Consider the following 18,840-nt stretch of genomic DNA (forward strand, 5'->3'; position numbering starts at 1 on the left):
AGCAGGGGATCACAGGTGTGTTTGCAAGCTCCACAGAGAGCCTCCTTCCCCCCATAACCCCTACGCCCCCACCCTGAGCATCCTGGGTAATATCAGCCCATGGAGCACCTGCGTCCCTATCCCACAACACAAACACACACACCTCTAATGGCCCCGTATCAGCCTGCCATACGGCTCTAATAGCCAGCTGTGAGCAGAAATCCAGTGGGCCGTACCAACACTCACTGATGCAGTTGTAATATTTGATGTGAGATAACTATGAATAAACTAGCACACTAAAAATTGACAATTTATGCTTTAGCTGTGATAACTGACTAGTTTTTAGTGACAAACAGAGCTTATGCACATTTATCTTCTAAAGGTGAAGCATCTGTGTCAGGGTTCCCACCAGCATCCTCATGTAAAAATAGTAGTTACCTGGATGTAACTCCAGTTCTATAAGTGCGTGCATAGGCCTCTAACGGGCTTCGCTATTGGTTTACCCTCACAAGGCTCTGCACCTGAGACAGAACCGCCTAATCCTGGCTACTTTACTTTGACAACTTCTTCTGTCTGTATGACACGTTCAGTGACAGTGTCAAATGATGCAACACTCTGACGGGTTACACTTTGTAGTCTAGCTATACACAAACAGCACATGAATGCTTACCCAGAGTTGCGCCTAATTTTTTTTTACACAGAAAATCTGCAAGTATTCACTTAAAGCCAAACACTTAACAGAGGAGAGGTTGACAGATGGAGATACGGACAAAGAGAGGCACATTTGTTAGCGTTGCAGTTGTTAAATTGTTTCAAATTGTTATCAGGTGCCCTGGCGAGTAGACATGAAGCTGCGCAGATTTAGCACAACTAACAAAAGTGTTTTCATATGTGGACATTTTTCAAATTTGCACCTGCAGACATGGTTTGAATAGACTTCCACATGTGAGCCAGAGCTAGCTGCTGTTAACTCATCTAGTTGATAATGATTATGATAGCAGCAAAAAGTGCCTGCAGTGATAACACACACACACACTCAACACGAGGTTGCACTTGTCCTCCGTCATGAGATGATGGACGGAGAGATTGTGGACTCCGGTATTGACCGCATCCAGCTTCACCTTTATCCCAATAGTGACAGGTGTTGCCTGATGTTTTTATCTCATACAGTGTTCAGGAGTTACAATACATGTTGTTTAGGAGATTTTAAAAGACAGTCCCTCCACCCATCTAATTGCATTGCACACTTTGAATTTTGTATTTTACAGCTGCTGTTTTTACATTCATATGTCTGTGGTTTGGCTGGTGAGGACTGTGCGCTTTGCATTTGCATTCGACAGCTGTTCTTTTTATAAAGTTTGTGGTTAGGGTTGAGGTATGTGAGGGCTAAGGATCAGGAGAGGAATGACAGCTATTTTCTTGCCTACTTTTACATGATAACATTTAGCCCTTCTCTTATATCTGTACAGTGCTGTACACTTTACACGAGTGTTTGTACTGCATTGTACTCTTGAGCTGCATGGCTAAAATTTCAACCATCAGCGAATTAATTTAATAGAAATTAACTGAATTCAGACAGCCTTGCATAAAGGAAATGCAGAATATATTGTCAAAAGTCAAAACAAATTCAATATGAGGACCTTGTTTTGTAGATTTACCTCCTGCAGATTCTCAATAGTAACTAAATACAAATGTAGTTACTTTCTCTGACAACTAGGGGCTGTTTGGTGCATTTACATGGCCTGTATAATTCTATGGGTAGCAATTGGGCTGCGTCATGGAAGAGCAGGCGTGACAAGTGGCACACATTTCACACTGGGACCAGCTTACAGAGGTTTTCAAAAGAGGCAAAGAGGGCAAACTTTCCACACAGAGAATACTTTGGAAAAGTTTTATCAGATTTTCATGTCCTGCCCACAACAAAATCAAAGAACAACGGTTAAACATCAAAGTAGAACAAATGAGAAACTTTGTGTGCTCCATCCAGGACAGAGACGACTGTCAAACTGAAATAGAATGCAAATAATGTGTTTCCATGCTCTGTTCCTTTGTGGCACAAATTACACAAAACAGTGTAAGTGACAGTGGTTGAATCCCACGTTGGACGACGGATTCAGTTTTGCAGGTGGATTGTCAACATTTACATCATAATGTACATAAATGTCCAGTAGAAAACAGTTTCATGTTGGATAATTTCTCTTCCAGTCTGTTTTAGAAATAGTAAATAAAAGGCTCATACTTTTAAAACTTAAACTGTGTAACACTGAGTTCAAACTTCCTCAGACTTGCTCGTCCGCTTTTGTCACATTTACAAAGACATCTGTGGTCATATCAAAGGAAATAATAGCAAAACTATAATTACAACAATATTCAGATTTTAGTAAATATAAAGTTAGTAATAAATATTAACAGAAAGGAACTCATTTACTGTCAGTAAAGGCTTGAGTTTCACACTCAGCTGCTGCAGGGACCTCCTAAAGCATTTTATTTATTTTTTTAAATCACAGATTACAAATGTAAAATTGCCTTCAGTTTGGATGGAGTTTGGGTGGAGGTTCTAGTGTAATTGCCCTGCATGCCTCTATTTCCCCAAAGGTGAATACCCTTCTCATGAGGTACTACTGCCCAATGTCAGTACGGTTTATCCTTGGTGCCAATTTAAAACTCAAAACTGTTTGGCATTTGACGTGTTCTCAGACTGCTGTTATAAGTGGGCAAACTGCAACTCCAGGTTTGTTCATTTAATGTCATCTATGTTACATCAAGGAGCTTGTGAGTCACAGTGGGACTGAAATTTTCCTCAAAAGTTGCTTGAGAAGTAAACAAAGTTTACTTATGGACCAGAGAATGAAGCCAGTTTCTTCGCTTTCAGTATTTCTAGTCACAAACTCATCGATTTTCTTGTGAGAAAATGTCAAATTCAATTACATTTGGACTAAACTGCCTGCCTCGCCTTACCTTAAAGGAAAATGCCAAACTCTTTTGAGTATCAAACATTTAGCCTGTAAACAAACAAAAACATACATAAATAAACATAAACCACTTTTTAGCTTAAAAGGTGGCTGAAGATTTTTATGGTGGAAAAACAATTATTGAAACTTCTCAAACCACTCCTGCAGTATGATCCACTTCTCTTCTGTCCATTCAGTATCCATTCGTCAAAATACACATCTTCCATGTTGCACTATTGCATTTAGATGATGATTTTGAAGGAACTGCATAGCTGTGTAAAAGAAGTGGATTGTGCTGCAGGAGTAGTTTACAGTCTTTACAGTCACCTTTAAAGCCTTTACAGAGGAAAGTGATTTTGGTAACCCAACTCAAAGAATTCTATTGTGTTTCAGCATAGAGTAGTGGTGATCTAATGCTGTTTGAAATGCGTTCCCATCCTCACCAGAAAAAAAAACAACTAGCTGAAACACTGAAAAATTAGGAGGAATTATGTTTTTTCTTTAAGTGGTATTGAAAATGATCCCAAATATCGTCTACAGGCAGCATCAAACCAAAAACACTGGTAGTATCTGAAGGTAGTGGTAGTACCTTTGGATCTCTTTTCAGTCAAACTTAATTAAATATTTTTCCACAGTTATTTTTATTCAGATATTAACGAGCTCTGATGATCAGCTCTGGTAAAGTTAATGAAAATGTGTGTTTATTCACAGATTGTCTGTGTGTGGGCTTCACAGTTTGACGGTGTTTGCTTCCATCTAATGTTTTCTTCAGTTCCCTCCGTTTTGTTTCTCTGCTGTTATCTCTGCTCAGCAGAGTGGGGGCTGTCCAGACTGCTGTAGGGGGACAGGGAGGAAGTCGCTGGCCCTGAGGCTTTCCCATCATCCCCCTCTTCCTTCTCTACCTGCATTTCCACATCTCTTTCTTCTCCTCCGTCTCCTCCCTCTGTTCTGAACACCTCCACTGATCTTCTCCCATCCTCGCTGGACTCCTCAGACGCAGAGAGACCCTCCTCCCCTTGACTCCCCACCGTGCCGACGCCTCCCTCTCTGGGACTCAAGCTCTCCCTGTCGTCCTCCCCGGGGACGGGCTCTCTGACCTGGTTGTGGTGCTTGACGTTGTAGCGCTGGTTCTGGAAGAACTTGATGATGGTGTGCTTGGGTAGATCTAGCTGGGCTGACAGGGTGTGGATGGCCTCCTGGTCGGGGTAGAGACCCACATCGCCAATGAAGCTCTGCAGGATTCCCAGGGCCTCAAGGGAAATCCGTGTCCGCGAGCGGGCCTTCTTTGGTCCTCCCCCTCCAAGGCCAGGGCTCATCCCGCGCTGGGTACCGTCTTCTGAGCCATGCGAGACCAGCAACGGGATGGGCTGTGGGTCTTCGTGAATCGGAGACGGAGCGGTCAGAGGTGGCAGGGGCTGCCTGTGGAGTGCCTGTTCAGAAAAGAAAATTAAAGTTAAGAAAATGAAGAATAATTTGTCAAAAAATACATTTTTGTAAGTGTAAAGATGTTACTTACAGCATTTTAAAGGTTATCAATGAGTGTGAAAGTTCATTCTTGACCTTGGAAACAGATTGCAAAAAAAAAGAAAAGAAAAAAAAAAACGCTTAACTCAAGGTCCTCTTACTGGATTTTTCTTGAGCTTTCATCTGAATCTCATGGTCTTCATCAGCATACTTACAAGTCTTCCCCCATATCTGAACTCATGTGATAACAAGTGAACTGATTAAGATCATGAGATGCAGTTGAAAGTCCAGAAAAAGCTGGTAAGTGGACCTTGAGTTGTCAGACATCATTATCACTGTCAAAAATTGTGCTATGTTGGAATAACGGCAGTAAACAAATGAGTTCATTGTGGAGACCAGCCTCTGTGAAATACTGGCGATATTTAAGTGATGCGTTTCTCAAAAGTACCACTTTTCCTTCTCTTCGCCAAATCTCTGGTGTCTTTAAACCTGAAATGGATTTTGCCTTGACGCTCCCACTGCAGTTTTTCACAGTACCTTTTTTTGTACTTTGTCAACTTCCAACCTCTTTGCTGTTTGTCAGATATTTATAGTGATGTTTCAAAATGCAAGTGGCACAGCTGGCTTGATGCATAACAAACTAAACGATCACTTGGGGCCACCACAGGGACCTCAAAGTATAACATTTAAAATTAACATTAAAAATGTATTACATTTTTCACTAATTTGTATTTTGCACATATCAAAAAAATACATTCTTCTTCTGTAACATTTTGCCTTGTATTTTCTTCTTTTAGTGGCTGCAGTTATTGCCTTTCTTCAGAAGTTTTCATATTATTGGTAAGGGTCCCCTAAAACAAGTGATTAGGTTCCCGCAACATTTTTCCTTTAAGAAAACAAATGAGTACATTCCAAAACATTATGCATACAATTTCCCACTGCTGGGACAGACTTTTACTTAAAGCTCATTGAGTAAAGCCCGTGTCAAGTATAAAATTAAAATTTTAAAATGAAATTTGATTTGAATTGCCTTTATCTAATATTAATTATTATTAATACACTATTTTCCCAGCAGTCAACATCAATTGTATTATATTCTCCCACTATTATTACTTTTGTATTTGGTATTTGCTGCACCAATTAAAAAAGTAGGAAACGTTTTACCATATTAAAATGATTCTCCCTTTACTGTTGTTGTTCTGAACATCTGCACATAGGAAAGATCATTTTAAAACTGCTAATAAGTCTCGAGGAAAAATTAAAAGGTGTTTTTTTTTTTTGGTCCTAATGCAAGCAGAGTTATTTGTCTGTATCATTATGGCAATATTAACAGTGTATGGCACCAGTTTACAGTTCCCTCTTAGGTATTTATGTAGAGAACATGCACAGATAATGAGATAAACATAGCTTTGGGTCCCCAAGAGGCTTGTGCCGGCACTGTGTAAGCACCAACACATCCATTGCTGCAGATTCAACACACAAGGTTCAAGAGAACAAGTGGATGTAGAGATACTACAGTTTTATCCAGCGAGTTTCCCATCACAGTCTATGTGCCTCGTGATGGTTAATTACAATATAGACCTTAAACTCCTCATCACCACAGTAATAAGTGAACCACTCAGCTCCTCTTTTAGTGCCCCTTTGCAGAGTCATTAAGGGAAATGTAGTACAAGCGGAAGTGTGACTGACCAGCTTCCATCACCCGCCAACATGCACGCTAAACTCCCAAATTCATCACACAAACAACCACACTACTAGAGCTTATTAACAGGGTGGGGTGGCCAGCACACCCAAACACAGGAATCCAACACTATAAATCTGTGGTCCATCTGAATTAAAGGACCTAAATAAAGATAATGATAATTCCTTTTTCTCTGCTTCAATAATTACAGGGTATGTTCTGAATAATATTGAGGTTAGGGCCAGACTGGGAGAGCATTTTGGTTTCGGGGAGAGGGTGGTATGGAGGAGTGTTTAGCAGGAAATGTGTGGGCTGGTCATTTACCACTTCTATTTTCAATGACTTATGGGACACAAGTATGACAAAGAGGAGGGCTGCTGAGAGGAGCAGGTGGAGTAGATCAGAGAGTAGAAACTTTTCTAAACAGCACACCAAGAAATCACATGCTGCTTTTTCATGCGTTCTCACTCGTAAAACACTTTGATTTGTGTATTTTGCTTGCACATGGATGCAGTGTGGTCGAGTGGTTGTGTATTTTTAACAATTGGATTTTCACACAGATGTTTTTTTCTTCAGTCAGATTTTCACCAGTTTTAATCTTAATAAAACAGGAACTAAAAATAATGATCTGTAACTACATTTACCATTGTACCGGGACACAATACAAACTTGCTGCTATATTGTAGGATAGCATCAAACCCCGGCTACTGGCTGCATGTTTGTACCTGCTGGTCTGGGATGTGCAGGACGGTGTGGAGCCTGTCGCTGTGCTGCTGCCTCGACTCGTCTTCGTAGACCTGGTCTCTTTCGGTTTGCTGTAACGCCAGGAACCTCCTGATGGTGCACAGGTTCTCCCACAGTGTGCGGTTCTCGGGGCTTGGGCTCTCTTTCCATCTGAGCAGCTCACATAGCCAACCCTGGAGGAGAGACGTGGAGGAAAAGAGGAAAAGTCAAATCTCTTCCCCGATGAAACAAAGGTTTGAAGAAAAAGCAGGAGGTGTTTGAAAAGCTTAGACTTGATGCACACGATTGTTTGTTTGTTGTGGGCATGTTTGGAGCAGACTGCCGGGCTGTGTGTGGCTGTGGTGTCCATCACTGCAGGGCTTATATAACTATGTTGTGTTTCCTGACAAAAAAGTGTTGCTAGTTGGACTGAATGACGTGTATCACATACTCAATATCTATTTCAGCACATTTGGTGGCTTTGTGGATACAGTCTCACTCCATCTTTGGTTTTTGATCATGCTCCTCTGAATTGTTTGACCAGGGTTAATGCTAATTCCTAAACTACCTGTACAAACTACAGTGTACAGGTAGACCACATATTCAAATATAATCTGGAATAAACACACTATTTATTATGTAAGGATAGAAAAGAGTAGATGTTATTCCCTGAGAGGAGAAAGAAAAAAGCTGAAGGAAAAAAAGTCTGAGGGAGCAGTGAGTGTCTGCAAGTGTGTGTGTGAAGATTGGATTATCTCTGCTAGGCTGACCCAGGATCTGCCACCAGCTGTTGTTTGTGCGCAGCCTTCGGCCTGGAAATTAATGGTAATAATGTGATCATCCCTCCGTCATCTTGTCAATCTTTTCCTCCGCCTTGCATCCTTCTGTTCCTCCTTCTCCACTGTGCCCCCTCCCCCCCCGCTCAATTTCAGTCTGTTTACTGCTTTATCATTTCAGACTTTTTAGCATCTCATACATTATCACACACTTCCCGTCTGTGTTGGTAATAAAATTAGTCGTATAAAGTTGAAGTTGAAAATGTGAAGGCATTTAAACTGGTTTTGAAACCATCGACTTCCTCTCTTTGTCTCCCCCTCTCTCTCCCTCCAGTGCAGACTCTGCTTTGATCTCGCCTTCGATCACCCGCATTGTTTATCTGAGGATGGAGACATGATGCCACAGCGGGTAATCAGATACCCCACACGCCCACACACACAGTCACACACCTGAATGTTATACCCTCATCAGCTCCTTCAAACATCATCAACTCAGCTTGGAACTGTGTACAAGGATGTATTACAGGAGGTTTGTGTGCGTAAACTCATTTTTATTTTTAAACAACTCAAGGCAACAGCAAACTTTTTGCTCAAGCTGAAAGATTTTCATCTCGAGTGTCTTTAAGTTACTTTGAATCGCATAACAGCAACTTTACCTCCTATCTGAATGCAAGTTTAGGCTTGAGTTTTTCTGCAGCCCACCCATGTAGTTAAGGTACTATAATACAATCAAGGAGTGCATCTTTAAGCACTTCAAAATAGTTGCTTCATTGGGACTGACCTGACTTTTATTGGCAGCTACCTTGGCAAACAGAGCCTGGGAGACCTTCGCCCTCTTCATCTCCTGTTGGATGTCTTCGTAGATCGCTGATGTAATATTCACCAGTGAGTCCAGCTTCAATGGCAGCTCTGCACCGGACACGCCGCCCTTTGTCTACACAGAGCAAAACACAGACACTGAGATGAAACTTAGAAATAGATGTTTTTTTTACATTCACATGTTGACATAAAAAGGTGGGATTTTAAAAAAGTTGATCATTTATTCCACATTTGCACAGGTGGCCAATTTCACTGTTTATTCATCACAGTTTCACTATTGTCAGATTTATGTTTAATAGCGGCTTGGTGGATTTCTGCTTTAATGTATTATTCATCTCCTTGCAAAAATGAACAGCAACATTTATTGCAACAATAACAGCACAAAATGTGAAGAAAAAAGTGGAAAGTTATTTAAAAAATATCATGATTCTGTATATGCACTACATTATTTGTCACTCTGTATAGTATGCTTTTTTTAAAGCCCATTCAGCTGCTGGTAAGGAGGATGGTTTGCGATTGTAACAGAGTTTATAAAGTTAGATAAACTAATCTGATTTATTTCTCTCACTGCCCACATGCAGAGCTGGTATTAGTCCTTACACTTGTGCAGTCCTGTGAGTGTGTGTGTACCTGTGTGTGTCTGTGTGTGTTGGTGTTGGAGATGTGGATGGAGGAGTGGTTGTGGCTGGCGTTAGTGCTCCTCTCTCTCTCCTCCTGGTAGATGCGATCTCGCTCGCCCTCTGGCAGGTTGAGGAAGTTCTGCATGGCCTTCAGGTTGACCAGCAGCGACTGTGAAGCCGAGCGAGGATCCTCCTCCTTACGAAGGATCTCAGACAGCAACCCCTGCAGCCACACACGACACACACACACACACACACACACACACACACAGTGTTACTCACAAGGGGTGAACATTATTACATCATCTTTGGAACACAAGATCATTTTATTGCAATTTACCTGTGTGCGGTTAAAAGCCACGCGGGCGAACACAGCCTGGGAAATGCTCGCCCTCTTCAGCTCGTTCCTGACTTGCTGGTAAATGTCGAAGGAGACTTCGGCCCCTGAGCAGTTGAGGCCGGGCTCAGTGGCCCCGGAGCCCTTGCAGGTCCGTGAGATGGGCGGGTGGTTGAGGAACCGCTGGTCGACTCCCTGTGGGTGCTGGTGGGCGAGCAGGCGGCTGACTGCTAGCTGCTGGTTGATGAGGTGGGCCATGGTGAGCTGCTGACGGACGAGCTGTGGGGAGAGCTGGGGGGACAGGAGCCCGCTGTGGCCCAGGAGAGATGGAGCCTGGGGACGCAGAGGAGGACTGGGGTGGTGCTGGCTGGCGGGGTGAGGCAGGGAGGTCTGAGTGTCCCCGAGGCCACTCTTGATGGACAGAGCTCCAGGGCCACCCAGGGTGCCCAAATGGGTGTGGGAGGGTAAGAGAGAGGGAGGACGCTGGCTCAGGATGCTCAAGTCCAAATCTCTCTCCACTGTGTGGACACACACACACACACACACACACACACACACAAAATGTACTTCAGAAGATCTTTCAATGATTACATTTGTTTCCTAACCCAAATCTGAGTCATAAACCTCAACATGCACACTAAACTAAACCTAACCTTAATATTAAAACCTCAGTCTGTGATTGGTGCCATGGTACATGGTCATGCAGAATGAGCTTTCAGCCTTTTCTATTCTATTCATTTGGTCACTGAAGCCCAACCCTCCAACATGGCCACCACAACGCGCATTATGTCGCTAGAAAGTTGTCAATAAAAGATGAACATACCTTTTATATCTGATTTGTCCTGTGCTGACCACATCTTCTCAATGTATTCACCTGAGGGGAAAATATCAGAGCAGTGCGTATAGTTGGTTATGTCTGTTTTTTTTCCTCCCGCACACACACAAATGTATTTCAAAATGAAACATGAAATTTTCCATCAAACTGTTCTCACACCACTAACATAATAACATTTCTGTATGCTACTACAGCCTAAATCAGGCAATATTTAATTCAAAATGTCACATTTCCATATCATCTCTATACTCTGTGTGCACAGCTTTTTTGGTTGTTGTTGTTTTTTTAAACAGAGCTATTGGTGCACAAGTTGTTTTTTTAAATTTAGTACATCCAAAGTTCTATAAATAAGAAAAAACCCACATTTGTAGAAAAAATTGCCAGGCTTATTGTGAAGGGGTAGCACGTGAAATTTGGTCATTAAGGTAAAAACAGATAAGGCCACGGTATTTACAGCATCGCAAAGGATGTGTAGAACCATTAGGACTGTGCTATCGAAAACCTTTCTAGGATGTTTTTGTACAGCTTAGGTCGGTCTAGGGGTTCAGGGGATGATCTCATAACCACAAAGTCTTCGGTTTAGCGTGGCACTGAAGTCCTATTTTCACTCACTGTCTCCACGTTCTGCAGATAAGATCAAATAACTGAAGAATGTTCCCTCTTTATCGCTGCATTGAACTTTTCTGTTCTTCTGGATTTTAACTGCCTCTCTGCTCGTCTCCACATAAATCTGCTTCTTATTATGAGTCTACTGGGTTTGGTTGAGAGTCACATTTTAGGTTATTAGGGGAATAAAAGTTGGAGTGAGGTTTGGCAGGGCTTCAGACTTACCTTCCCAGTGTGTGTATGTGTGTGTGTGTGTACGTAGAATAAATGTAAGAAGAGCTCTTATTCCTGGGTTTTGGTGGTGTGTGTGTGTGTTGGGGGGTTGCTGCTGTTTTCCATTACGAGTTAAGAGCATTTAGTTTTGTCATGTGTATTAAGGGTGACATTAATGCAAACCATGTGTGACAGTTCCTTCCTACTGAGAGCTGTCACTGACAGACGTCTCATGCAGCAGATTAGACACATACAGGCTGACACATGTGCTCATACACATACAGGGGGTGGACAGAAGAATGGAAAAACTTCATTAAAACGGATCACATTTAAAGCAACTGAATCACAAAAACAAAGGCAGCCAGGCAGGTGAGTCATATTAAGTCGAGTTGTGATTAGTAGTGAGTGTCAGTTTTAAAAAGAGCTCTGACAGTCTCCACCTTTATGAGTTTTTAAAGCAGCATGAGGGAAATAAAGTATAAACAGCTGAACAGTTGATGGCTGAGGTGCAGAAGAGTTGGTCACTGAAACTGTAGAAGTTTTTAACAAGGCAAAAGAATTTAACAAGGAAACGCGTGCCTCCAAACAGCATCAGCTCACAGATAGACAGACACTTAACTGAACATAAAGCTAGCACCGAAGTGAAGCAACACCTGCGACAGACTGTTTACATGCACACAAGGAACCAGATTTCTGTAAAAAAAACTCTGTTTACATGCACCACATGTGTTTGAATTTTAAAATACAGATTTCTGTTCAGCTGTGGTCACCAATTTATTTACATGTAGGGCTTCGACTTTTCCAGATACCAAAAAGATCAAATAAGATTTGATTTAATGGGTCGGATCGCCCAAATTACAAAAACTTGTCTCACTTGTCTCCAGTTGTATCTAGATAGTTTGGGTTTATCTGCCGAGGTTTTGAGATATCCGTCTCGTTTCTGATATTTCTGTCTCCAACAGAATACAATGGAGGTGAATGTTACGAGCACAAATCCAGCAGCTAATGAGTTACAGCGTGGTCTGTCCAGTCACTCTCTGCTCTCTCTCTGTATATCTGTCATTTGACCATCCAGTGCCTTGCTCAAGGGCAGTTTTTGGGCACAAAGGGAAGGCCTTACTGATTCACTTTGTGCTATAACATTATCCACTCTGTTTCATCCAAGGAAAATCTGCTGGTTCAGAAATATAACAGAACTTTTTTCTCTCTTCAGGTGGACTTGAAATTGGATGAGAGTGAGATGTAAGAGTTACCTCTGATGCGTTTGTACCTCTTGTACCAGCGTCCAAACTCCTGGCATTTAGAGGTGGAGACGTTGGCGTAGTAGCAACTGTTCACTATCGCTGAGATCATACTCTGATAGAAAGCGAAAAAATACAATTACTTGGACATAAGTGAACACGACGTTGTAGCAAACATACAAATCTGTGACACTTCTCATTTTATTATTGATTAGTGTTTGTCACATGGGGTTAGGACCACATAATACAAAAGCAGCTCTGAGAATAAAGTCAGCATTATTCATCTCAGAAAAGTGAGAGATTAATCTTAAAACTCCTTCTTTCAAACAATTCAACCCAGAGTCAGTTCATGAAAAGCCTGTGTATAGTCTTGGGAGTGGCAGTGCCTTGAGACTGGGTGATGAGTTTTTGTTACAGAAACTGAGAAATCTCAGCAGATGACCGACTCACTGTGGATTTATTAAAACTCTTCACCCACCCGCCCTTTCCCAACATGTACTGTGTTCAGTTCTGTGGAACAGGAGATGCACAAACTCCACATGAGTAGTGAAAGCTCATCATGGGAAACACTGAGGATTAAAACTCACATGAGTCAGGCTGCAAACACACACACCACCCACACACTTCCCCTAATCACTAATTACATCATGACTAAGTCCTGTGTATAAATCACAAGTTGAAATGACACACTCTCAAGTCTAATGACTGCAGGGTGTGTGTGAGCAGGATAATTGAGGTGTGCATGTTTGCATCCTTTCCCATGGGATGGTATCAATATATGCGTGTGTGTGTGTGTGTGTGTGTGTGAAAGAGAGAGCGATTATACAGTGCATTAAGTGTGTGGTGAACTGATGATGAAACCACGCGTATTTAGAGAAAATACTTAGCAGCATCTCAGCTATCTGTGTGCACGTGTGTGTGTGTGTGTGTGTGTGTGTGTGTCAGAAACAAAATCAAACCCAGATAAACATTTATCTCTAGAAAAGGAATTTAAACTAATATCTTCTTACTTGCCACTTGCACAAATGTTTAATGAAAAAGAGGTTATCTGTCGTCTGTCACCTATCAGCCAGGATATCGGAAAGTAAGTATGAATAAAACAAACAAAACAACAAAATGAAACAAAATTAATTTTGAAAAGTTAAAAAAAAAAAAAAAAAAAAAAAAAAACTCTTCCAGAGTTTGGGTGTACATTTCAGCATATTATTGCCACAAGTGATCTTCTAGCAGAGCATATGAAAATAAACTCCCCTTCAAGGCATTTCACATCATTTATATCAGTGGATTTTTTTTTTTTTTTACATTGAACCGAAATTCTTTTACATACAGACCTTTCAGACACTCTGGGTGTTTAGTGGAGACTTTATGTACTGTAGCTGCTGTGGTGCCGTAGAGAACTTACCTGGGAGAGAGGACACTCCTTGGCCAGCGTGCTCTGGTTGGTCTCTCTGAGCAGCTCTTTGAGGGCGTTCCTCACTGTGGCGTGGGTCCACTGCTCTGACGGCAGCTCCTCAAGCCGCGCAAAGCTGCACATGCAAAAAGCTTTGTTATTGTATACTGAATCAAACTTCCATTAATTTAAAGCAGGGTTGTAGGATGCTGTCACATTGGTCAAATCAACCAAAAACCTGCTCTAATCGTTATGTATATTAATTTAAAGAAGCAGTAAGCGATTTCCCCTAGTTAAACATATATATATTAAAAATCAGTCCAAAGTAACAATTAGCAACTTGACAAGCAATTCCATATGAACCTATTACATGTAAAATAAACCTAATAAACATGCAACACACACGGCTGACCTGTGCAGTAGGATCCGCAGTGTAACCATGTGGTAAACATCCAGCAGCATGTCAGCCACTGTTGCCTCTGGAGCGTCCGTTAGGTAGTGGATGGGTATCGGCTTCCACCTGCCCACTTTAATGATGCCTGGAGAACACAAACCAACAGGGCAACAAATACACAATTAAAGCACGTGTTCATAGTCTGTTTAAAAGTCTAGATTTAAAATAGGAATAATCTATTGGTTGTTAGAAATCTAGTTTTCGTGTTCTTGTGTTTTCTTATCAATGTAAATCTAACCTGCTTGTGTTGTGTTGTGTGTGTTGGGGAGCGCTCCCATTCTTGGAGCATCATCCTGGGTTGAACATTCCCCTGGCCTTCCTACAACCGTGACTGGAAGTGCAAATCTAAACAGGCCTAATCGCGTTAGGATCTGCTAAATCAAACACAGACCCTGCCTGGCCTTGGTCTGCCAGCCTCAATGTGTGTGTGTGTGTGTGTGTGTGTGTGTGTGTGTGTCTTCATTGCATGGGGATGGTGGTGATAGGGGCAAAAGAACAAAGGCTGTTCTCTTGGAACTCTACAGTTGATTAATCAGAGGAGAAATGTAAAATCAGCTCAACATTAAAGACCGAAGCAGGCTGTGAATGAGAATGCCGTTTTGATGTTGATGCACTGAATAAACACTGAGGTCATTGTTCTCCTGTGTGACAGCACAATATTTCTTCTCAGAAATGTATATTGTGTGTCCTGCAGCTGACTTTGCTTTAGAAATGATTGTTATTACTTTGACATGTCACCAACAGGTTACTGACATGAATTTGCAGATATACTTTAACATTTTAAATCCTGGCCCAAAAGAAATTAAATGACTGAACTAAAAACTGATGTCAGTGCAGATGAATATTTTAGGATTAGTCAAATCTCATTTTACCAACCAACCCACACTTATCTCTAGAGCACAGTTGATTTGAGCTCATCACAGATATCAGTATCTGCTTACATGTTGGCCACTAAACAACATGATACTGCAGTACAAAAATGCCAAACAGTTGTTTGAAGTGAAATAGTGTCTCCATAACACTGTTTGTCTTGAGAGCAACTGTAAAATGTCCCGCTCATATCTTGGTGACAATTCTTTAATGACTAAATTTAAGGGATATTTATTAAATATGTTCATGTTCATATTACATTTCTTTATACCAGCAGATATATTGGCAGATTTTTTTAACTCTCAAATATCAGTATTTAAAATCCAGTATCAGTTGGGTTCTCATACAGCTTTTATTGCTTTATATAATATTTACTGGGTCATAGAAATCAGTATTGCTTCAGTAGCTACTGAAAGCATTCATCACAGCACCTGACAAGTTGGAGTCAGATATTAATCTTGTTTCAGACCTCTGAATCGCTGCCCACATCTCCAATTTTTTATTCACAAATACAAATAAGTCTGGTATAGTACTCATTAGCAGCTGCTTCCCTGGTTGAAAAACAAACGAGCCAATCAGGCATTAGATTGGGGATACGGACATCTTTACCAGGGCGAGAAAAATGGTCAAAACATGGCAACAAATATGGAGGAGACCACAGTCTTAAATTAACATATTTTTTCGATTGTCGTGAAAAACTATTCCTAGCAACCGTTACCAAAGCTTCTGTTTTTACTCAAAATGATGTTGGCAGGAAGGACAGATCAGTATAGAAATGATGAAGAAATGTATGAAATTAAACATATTTGAAAACATGTCAGAATAACATTGTCCCTGAGCATGATTAAAATCACTTTCAAAATAGTAAGTGTATTTTAGACAGGTCTGTGCAGTATGTTCCTTAAAATATTAAAGTTTGGGGTGTTTCTGGGATCCTTTAGTGGTTTGCAAGCCTTGAAACAGGGTAAATGGTTATTTTTAAGTGAGTATTATCAGAGAAAGCTTCCCAAAACATGGCCTTAAGTTAAATTTAGTTTGATTTTTTGCTCAGCAATTCACCTAAGCCGATGTTAAACCCAGAGCAGAAACCATATACTCTAAATAAGAAATAGCTTCTTTTTAATTAGCCATAATGTGCAAGTTAATTAAAGAAAAACCCCTGTGCCAGTTAAGAGTTTAAAAATACTCGTCCAGCCAAAGTTATGCAAGATGCAATTCAATCGCAGAAGAAAATAGAAGAGACTCTGTATAATTTTGGTTGTGACCACACTGGGGGAAAATGCAAGACTCCAGCCAAAAATTATTTATTTGAAAAGAAAAGGCTTATTTCTCAGAACAAAACCTAGCCATTGGGAGGGGCGAGGGGGGTCGCAGGGCGTCGGCCACTCGGTTATAGTGCCCTGTGTTTACGGGACACACAAGGAATGTCAAACTGCCCTACTCTGTGTGTGTGTGTGTGTGTGTGTGTGTGTGTGTGTGTGTGTGTGTGTGAAGGCCGTTGTTTCATGGTTGACTGGATGTTGTCTGCCTTCTTGTTTTGATCTCAAAACGATTAGAAAAAAAGTTTTGGTGCTGGTCTGAGACGCACAGATAGAGACTTCGTGTTTGGTTTAACCTTCATGCTGCCAGGTGGGTGAACTGAATCACATCAGGAGATAAGTGTTAGAGAGAGCAGACAGATTTATCTTTAAAATACCGTCTTGGTAAATACCTTTTCTGTTATCATCTAAACTTTTCAGTACTCATTGTACCCATGTGGCAAACCCCACCCATCTGGAAACCAGCTATGATCTATTCAACTGCTGCTGGAAATAATTAATTACTCATCAATTACCAAACAAAGTGGTAAGAAAGACTGAAACATGAGATGTTTCCCATTAGCATGTAATAATGGAAAAGTTTAGATACCTATGTTTCCCAGATGTGATGTAAAGAGGCAGAGGCGGATGAATTTTTCGTCAACAAATGAAATGAACAAAATATTAGTTTTAATTTGGAGTCATCAATAGCTATGACCTGCAGAAAAACAGGGATGTGACATCACTGAAGCATGGGATTTGGGTTCACTGCTCGCCCTCATCTTGGTGCCAAGAAATCCAAATTTTGTCAAAGTGGAGGAAGCCTGGGTGGAGCTGAGCAGGAAGTGGAAACCACCCTGGCTGTCAATCAAGCAAATATGCCTTAAAACACAGTTCTGTTTAAGCCTTAATATCTTCTTAATGGAGATATATTACAAGTTGTGTATTTAGATGATCAGACCCTCATTTATTCTGGATTAAAGTTATTGATTTAGCACTTCTAGACAAACGCTGAGAATTGTTCCTTTCACTTCAACTCTGTCACACGTTTTCTTTCCAAACTGGATTTCTTGAATACTTACTGAAATTATAGTGCACTGTCAACATAAGTCAACATAAGTGTTCTCTTGCTCGTATGGCTAAACTTTGAGCTTTTTTCATGTAGGGATAAGCTCTACTTAAACTTCTGAATCCAGAAGAAGGAATTTCTGAATAAAAAAGATGCAGAATTTCAGGACTAAAGAGTACCGTTTCCTGCAAATCGGCCTTTCAGTCATGTGGGGTGTGGAATTCACAGAATTCATTACACACAGCTCCAGCCAGTAACAGTCTAATTTATGTGATTGAGAGAATTAAACTACTGAGTTTTTGGGACAGTCCGCTTGGTTGCAAAGGTTTAAATTACAAAAGCAGATGAATCTCAGATAAACTTTTCAAATGCTACTGAAAAATTATTTAAACTGATTGTGTTGCTTTTCTAAACACGATGACATGCTCTATTTTATCATAGTGTGTATCTGAAGTTTGATTATATTAATGATTTATACTAATAATTTGTCCACTTTTTAACCATTTCCACCAAGTGCTAGTGAGAAAGTTGTCTGAAGTGAACTGAAACGAAGAGAACCTGAATATATTGATTTGAACCTGCACACACCCAGACTCTACTTACCACTTGCCTGTACAGCTGAGCTGTGCGAGTATCCCAGAGCCACCAGTGCCGTCTCTACCAGCTGCGTGAAGAGGACATCCTTACGAACCAACACAAACTCAGCGTGACGGTCGCCATGCCCCTCACAGTCACCAGCTACGCCCACATCCGCATGCTCCACCACACAGTAGACTGGGATCATCAAACCTGGCAGACAGACCCAGAGAGAGTTATAGGAGGAGAGGGTTACGCCCCATTGGGACGAGCCTCTTGTGTGAGTGTATGGGGTAGACAGGATGTCATGTGGCCCAGGTCCCACCACTGTTTTCCCGGGGGGGGGGGGGGGAGTAAATGTGGGATCCCTTTAGGAACTATGGTTAAGGTGCAGTCAATTTTATTTTTATAGAGCCCAATATCACAAATTTACCTCTAGGGGCTTTACAATCTGTACAGCATACAACACCCTCTGTCTTTTGCCCCTTGATTCGGATGAGGAAAAACTCCCCAAACTTTTAACAGGGAAAAAAATGGAAGAAACCTCAGGAAGAGCCAAAGAGGAGGGATCCCTCTCTCAGGATGGACAGACATGTAATAGATGTTGTGTGTACAGAATAGACCAACATAACAAAGTTACAGTATGTCTGTCTCTAGAACTTTTCTCTGTCAAAATGTACACAAATCTAGCGGGGAGGAACGTTTTTGGAGGATTGTAAAGGTTCTTTTTGTCATCCATGTTTCAGAGTTGTGAACAGGATCTGTGTGAAAGGGATTCCTATAGAAACCAAGGCAACAAATTTCTGACTGTTCAGTGACGTTGTGCGTCAGTGTGCTGCTTGGTGGTCTCAGTAGAAGACTGGTTAAACTGGGCAGCTGCCAGTGTGAATGTAAGTCAGTGTAAGATTGTACAACTGTATTTGTATTTGCACCACGTA

The 18,840-nt window shown here is 41.2% G+C and overlaps 1 protein-coding gene across 9 annotated transcripts in view; it reads right to left on the minus strand.

Moving 5' to 3' along the window:
- Positions 1 to 1,856: 1,856 nt before the first annotated feature.
- LOC122872050 (DNA-binding protein SATB2-like) overlaps positions 1,857 to 18,840 on the minus strand; it is a 29,426-nt gene continuing 12,442 nt past the window's right edge. For 5 of the 9 annotated variants that reach the window (XM_044187707.1, XM_044187710.1, XM_044187709.1 and 2 more), the window contains exons 3-12: positions 17,930 to 18,115; positions 14,048 to 14,174; positions 13,648 to 13,771; positions 12,258 to 12,360; positions 10,174 to 10,224; positions 9,354 to 9,868; positions 9,024 to 9,236; positions 8,356 to 8,508; positions 6,801 to 6,992; positions 1,857 to 4,360 (exon numbers count right to left, since the gene is read on the minus strand). In XM_044187707.1, the coding sequence (XP_044043642.1) occupies positions 3,728 to 4,360; positions 6,801 to 6,992; positions 8,356 to 8,508; positions 9,024 to 9,236; positions 9,354 to 9,868; positions 10,174 to 10,224; positions 12,258 to 12,360; positions 13,648 to 13,771; positions 14,048 to 14,174; positions 17,930 to 18,115 (2,297 nt within the window). In that variant the 3' untranslated portion in view covers positions 1,857 to 3,727. Of the gene's footprint in view, positions 4,361 to 4,446; positions 4,491 to 6,800; positions 6,993 to 8,355; positions 8,509 to 9,023; positions 9,237 to 9,353; positions 9,869 to 10,173; positions 10,225 to 12,257; positions 12,361 to 13,647; positions 13,772 to 14,047; positions 14,175 to 14,327; positions 14,521 to 17,929; positions 18,116 to 18,840 lie in introns of those variants that run through there. The other 4 variants (XM_044187713.1, XM_044187706.1, XM_044187712.1 and 1 more) reach the window with 4 other exon arrangements.

This window comes from Siniperca chuatsi, linkage group LG24 (assembly GCF_020085105.1).
Source record: "Siniperca chuatsi isolate FFG_IHB_CAS linkage group LG24, ASM2008510v1, whole genome shotgun sequence".
Taxonomy (NCBI): Eukaryota; Metazoa; Chordata; class Actinopteri; order Centrarchiformes; family Sinipercidae; genus Siniperca; species Siniperca chuatsi.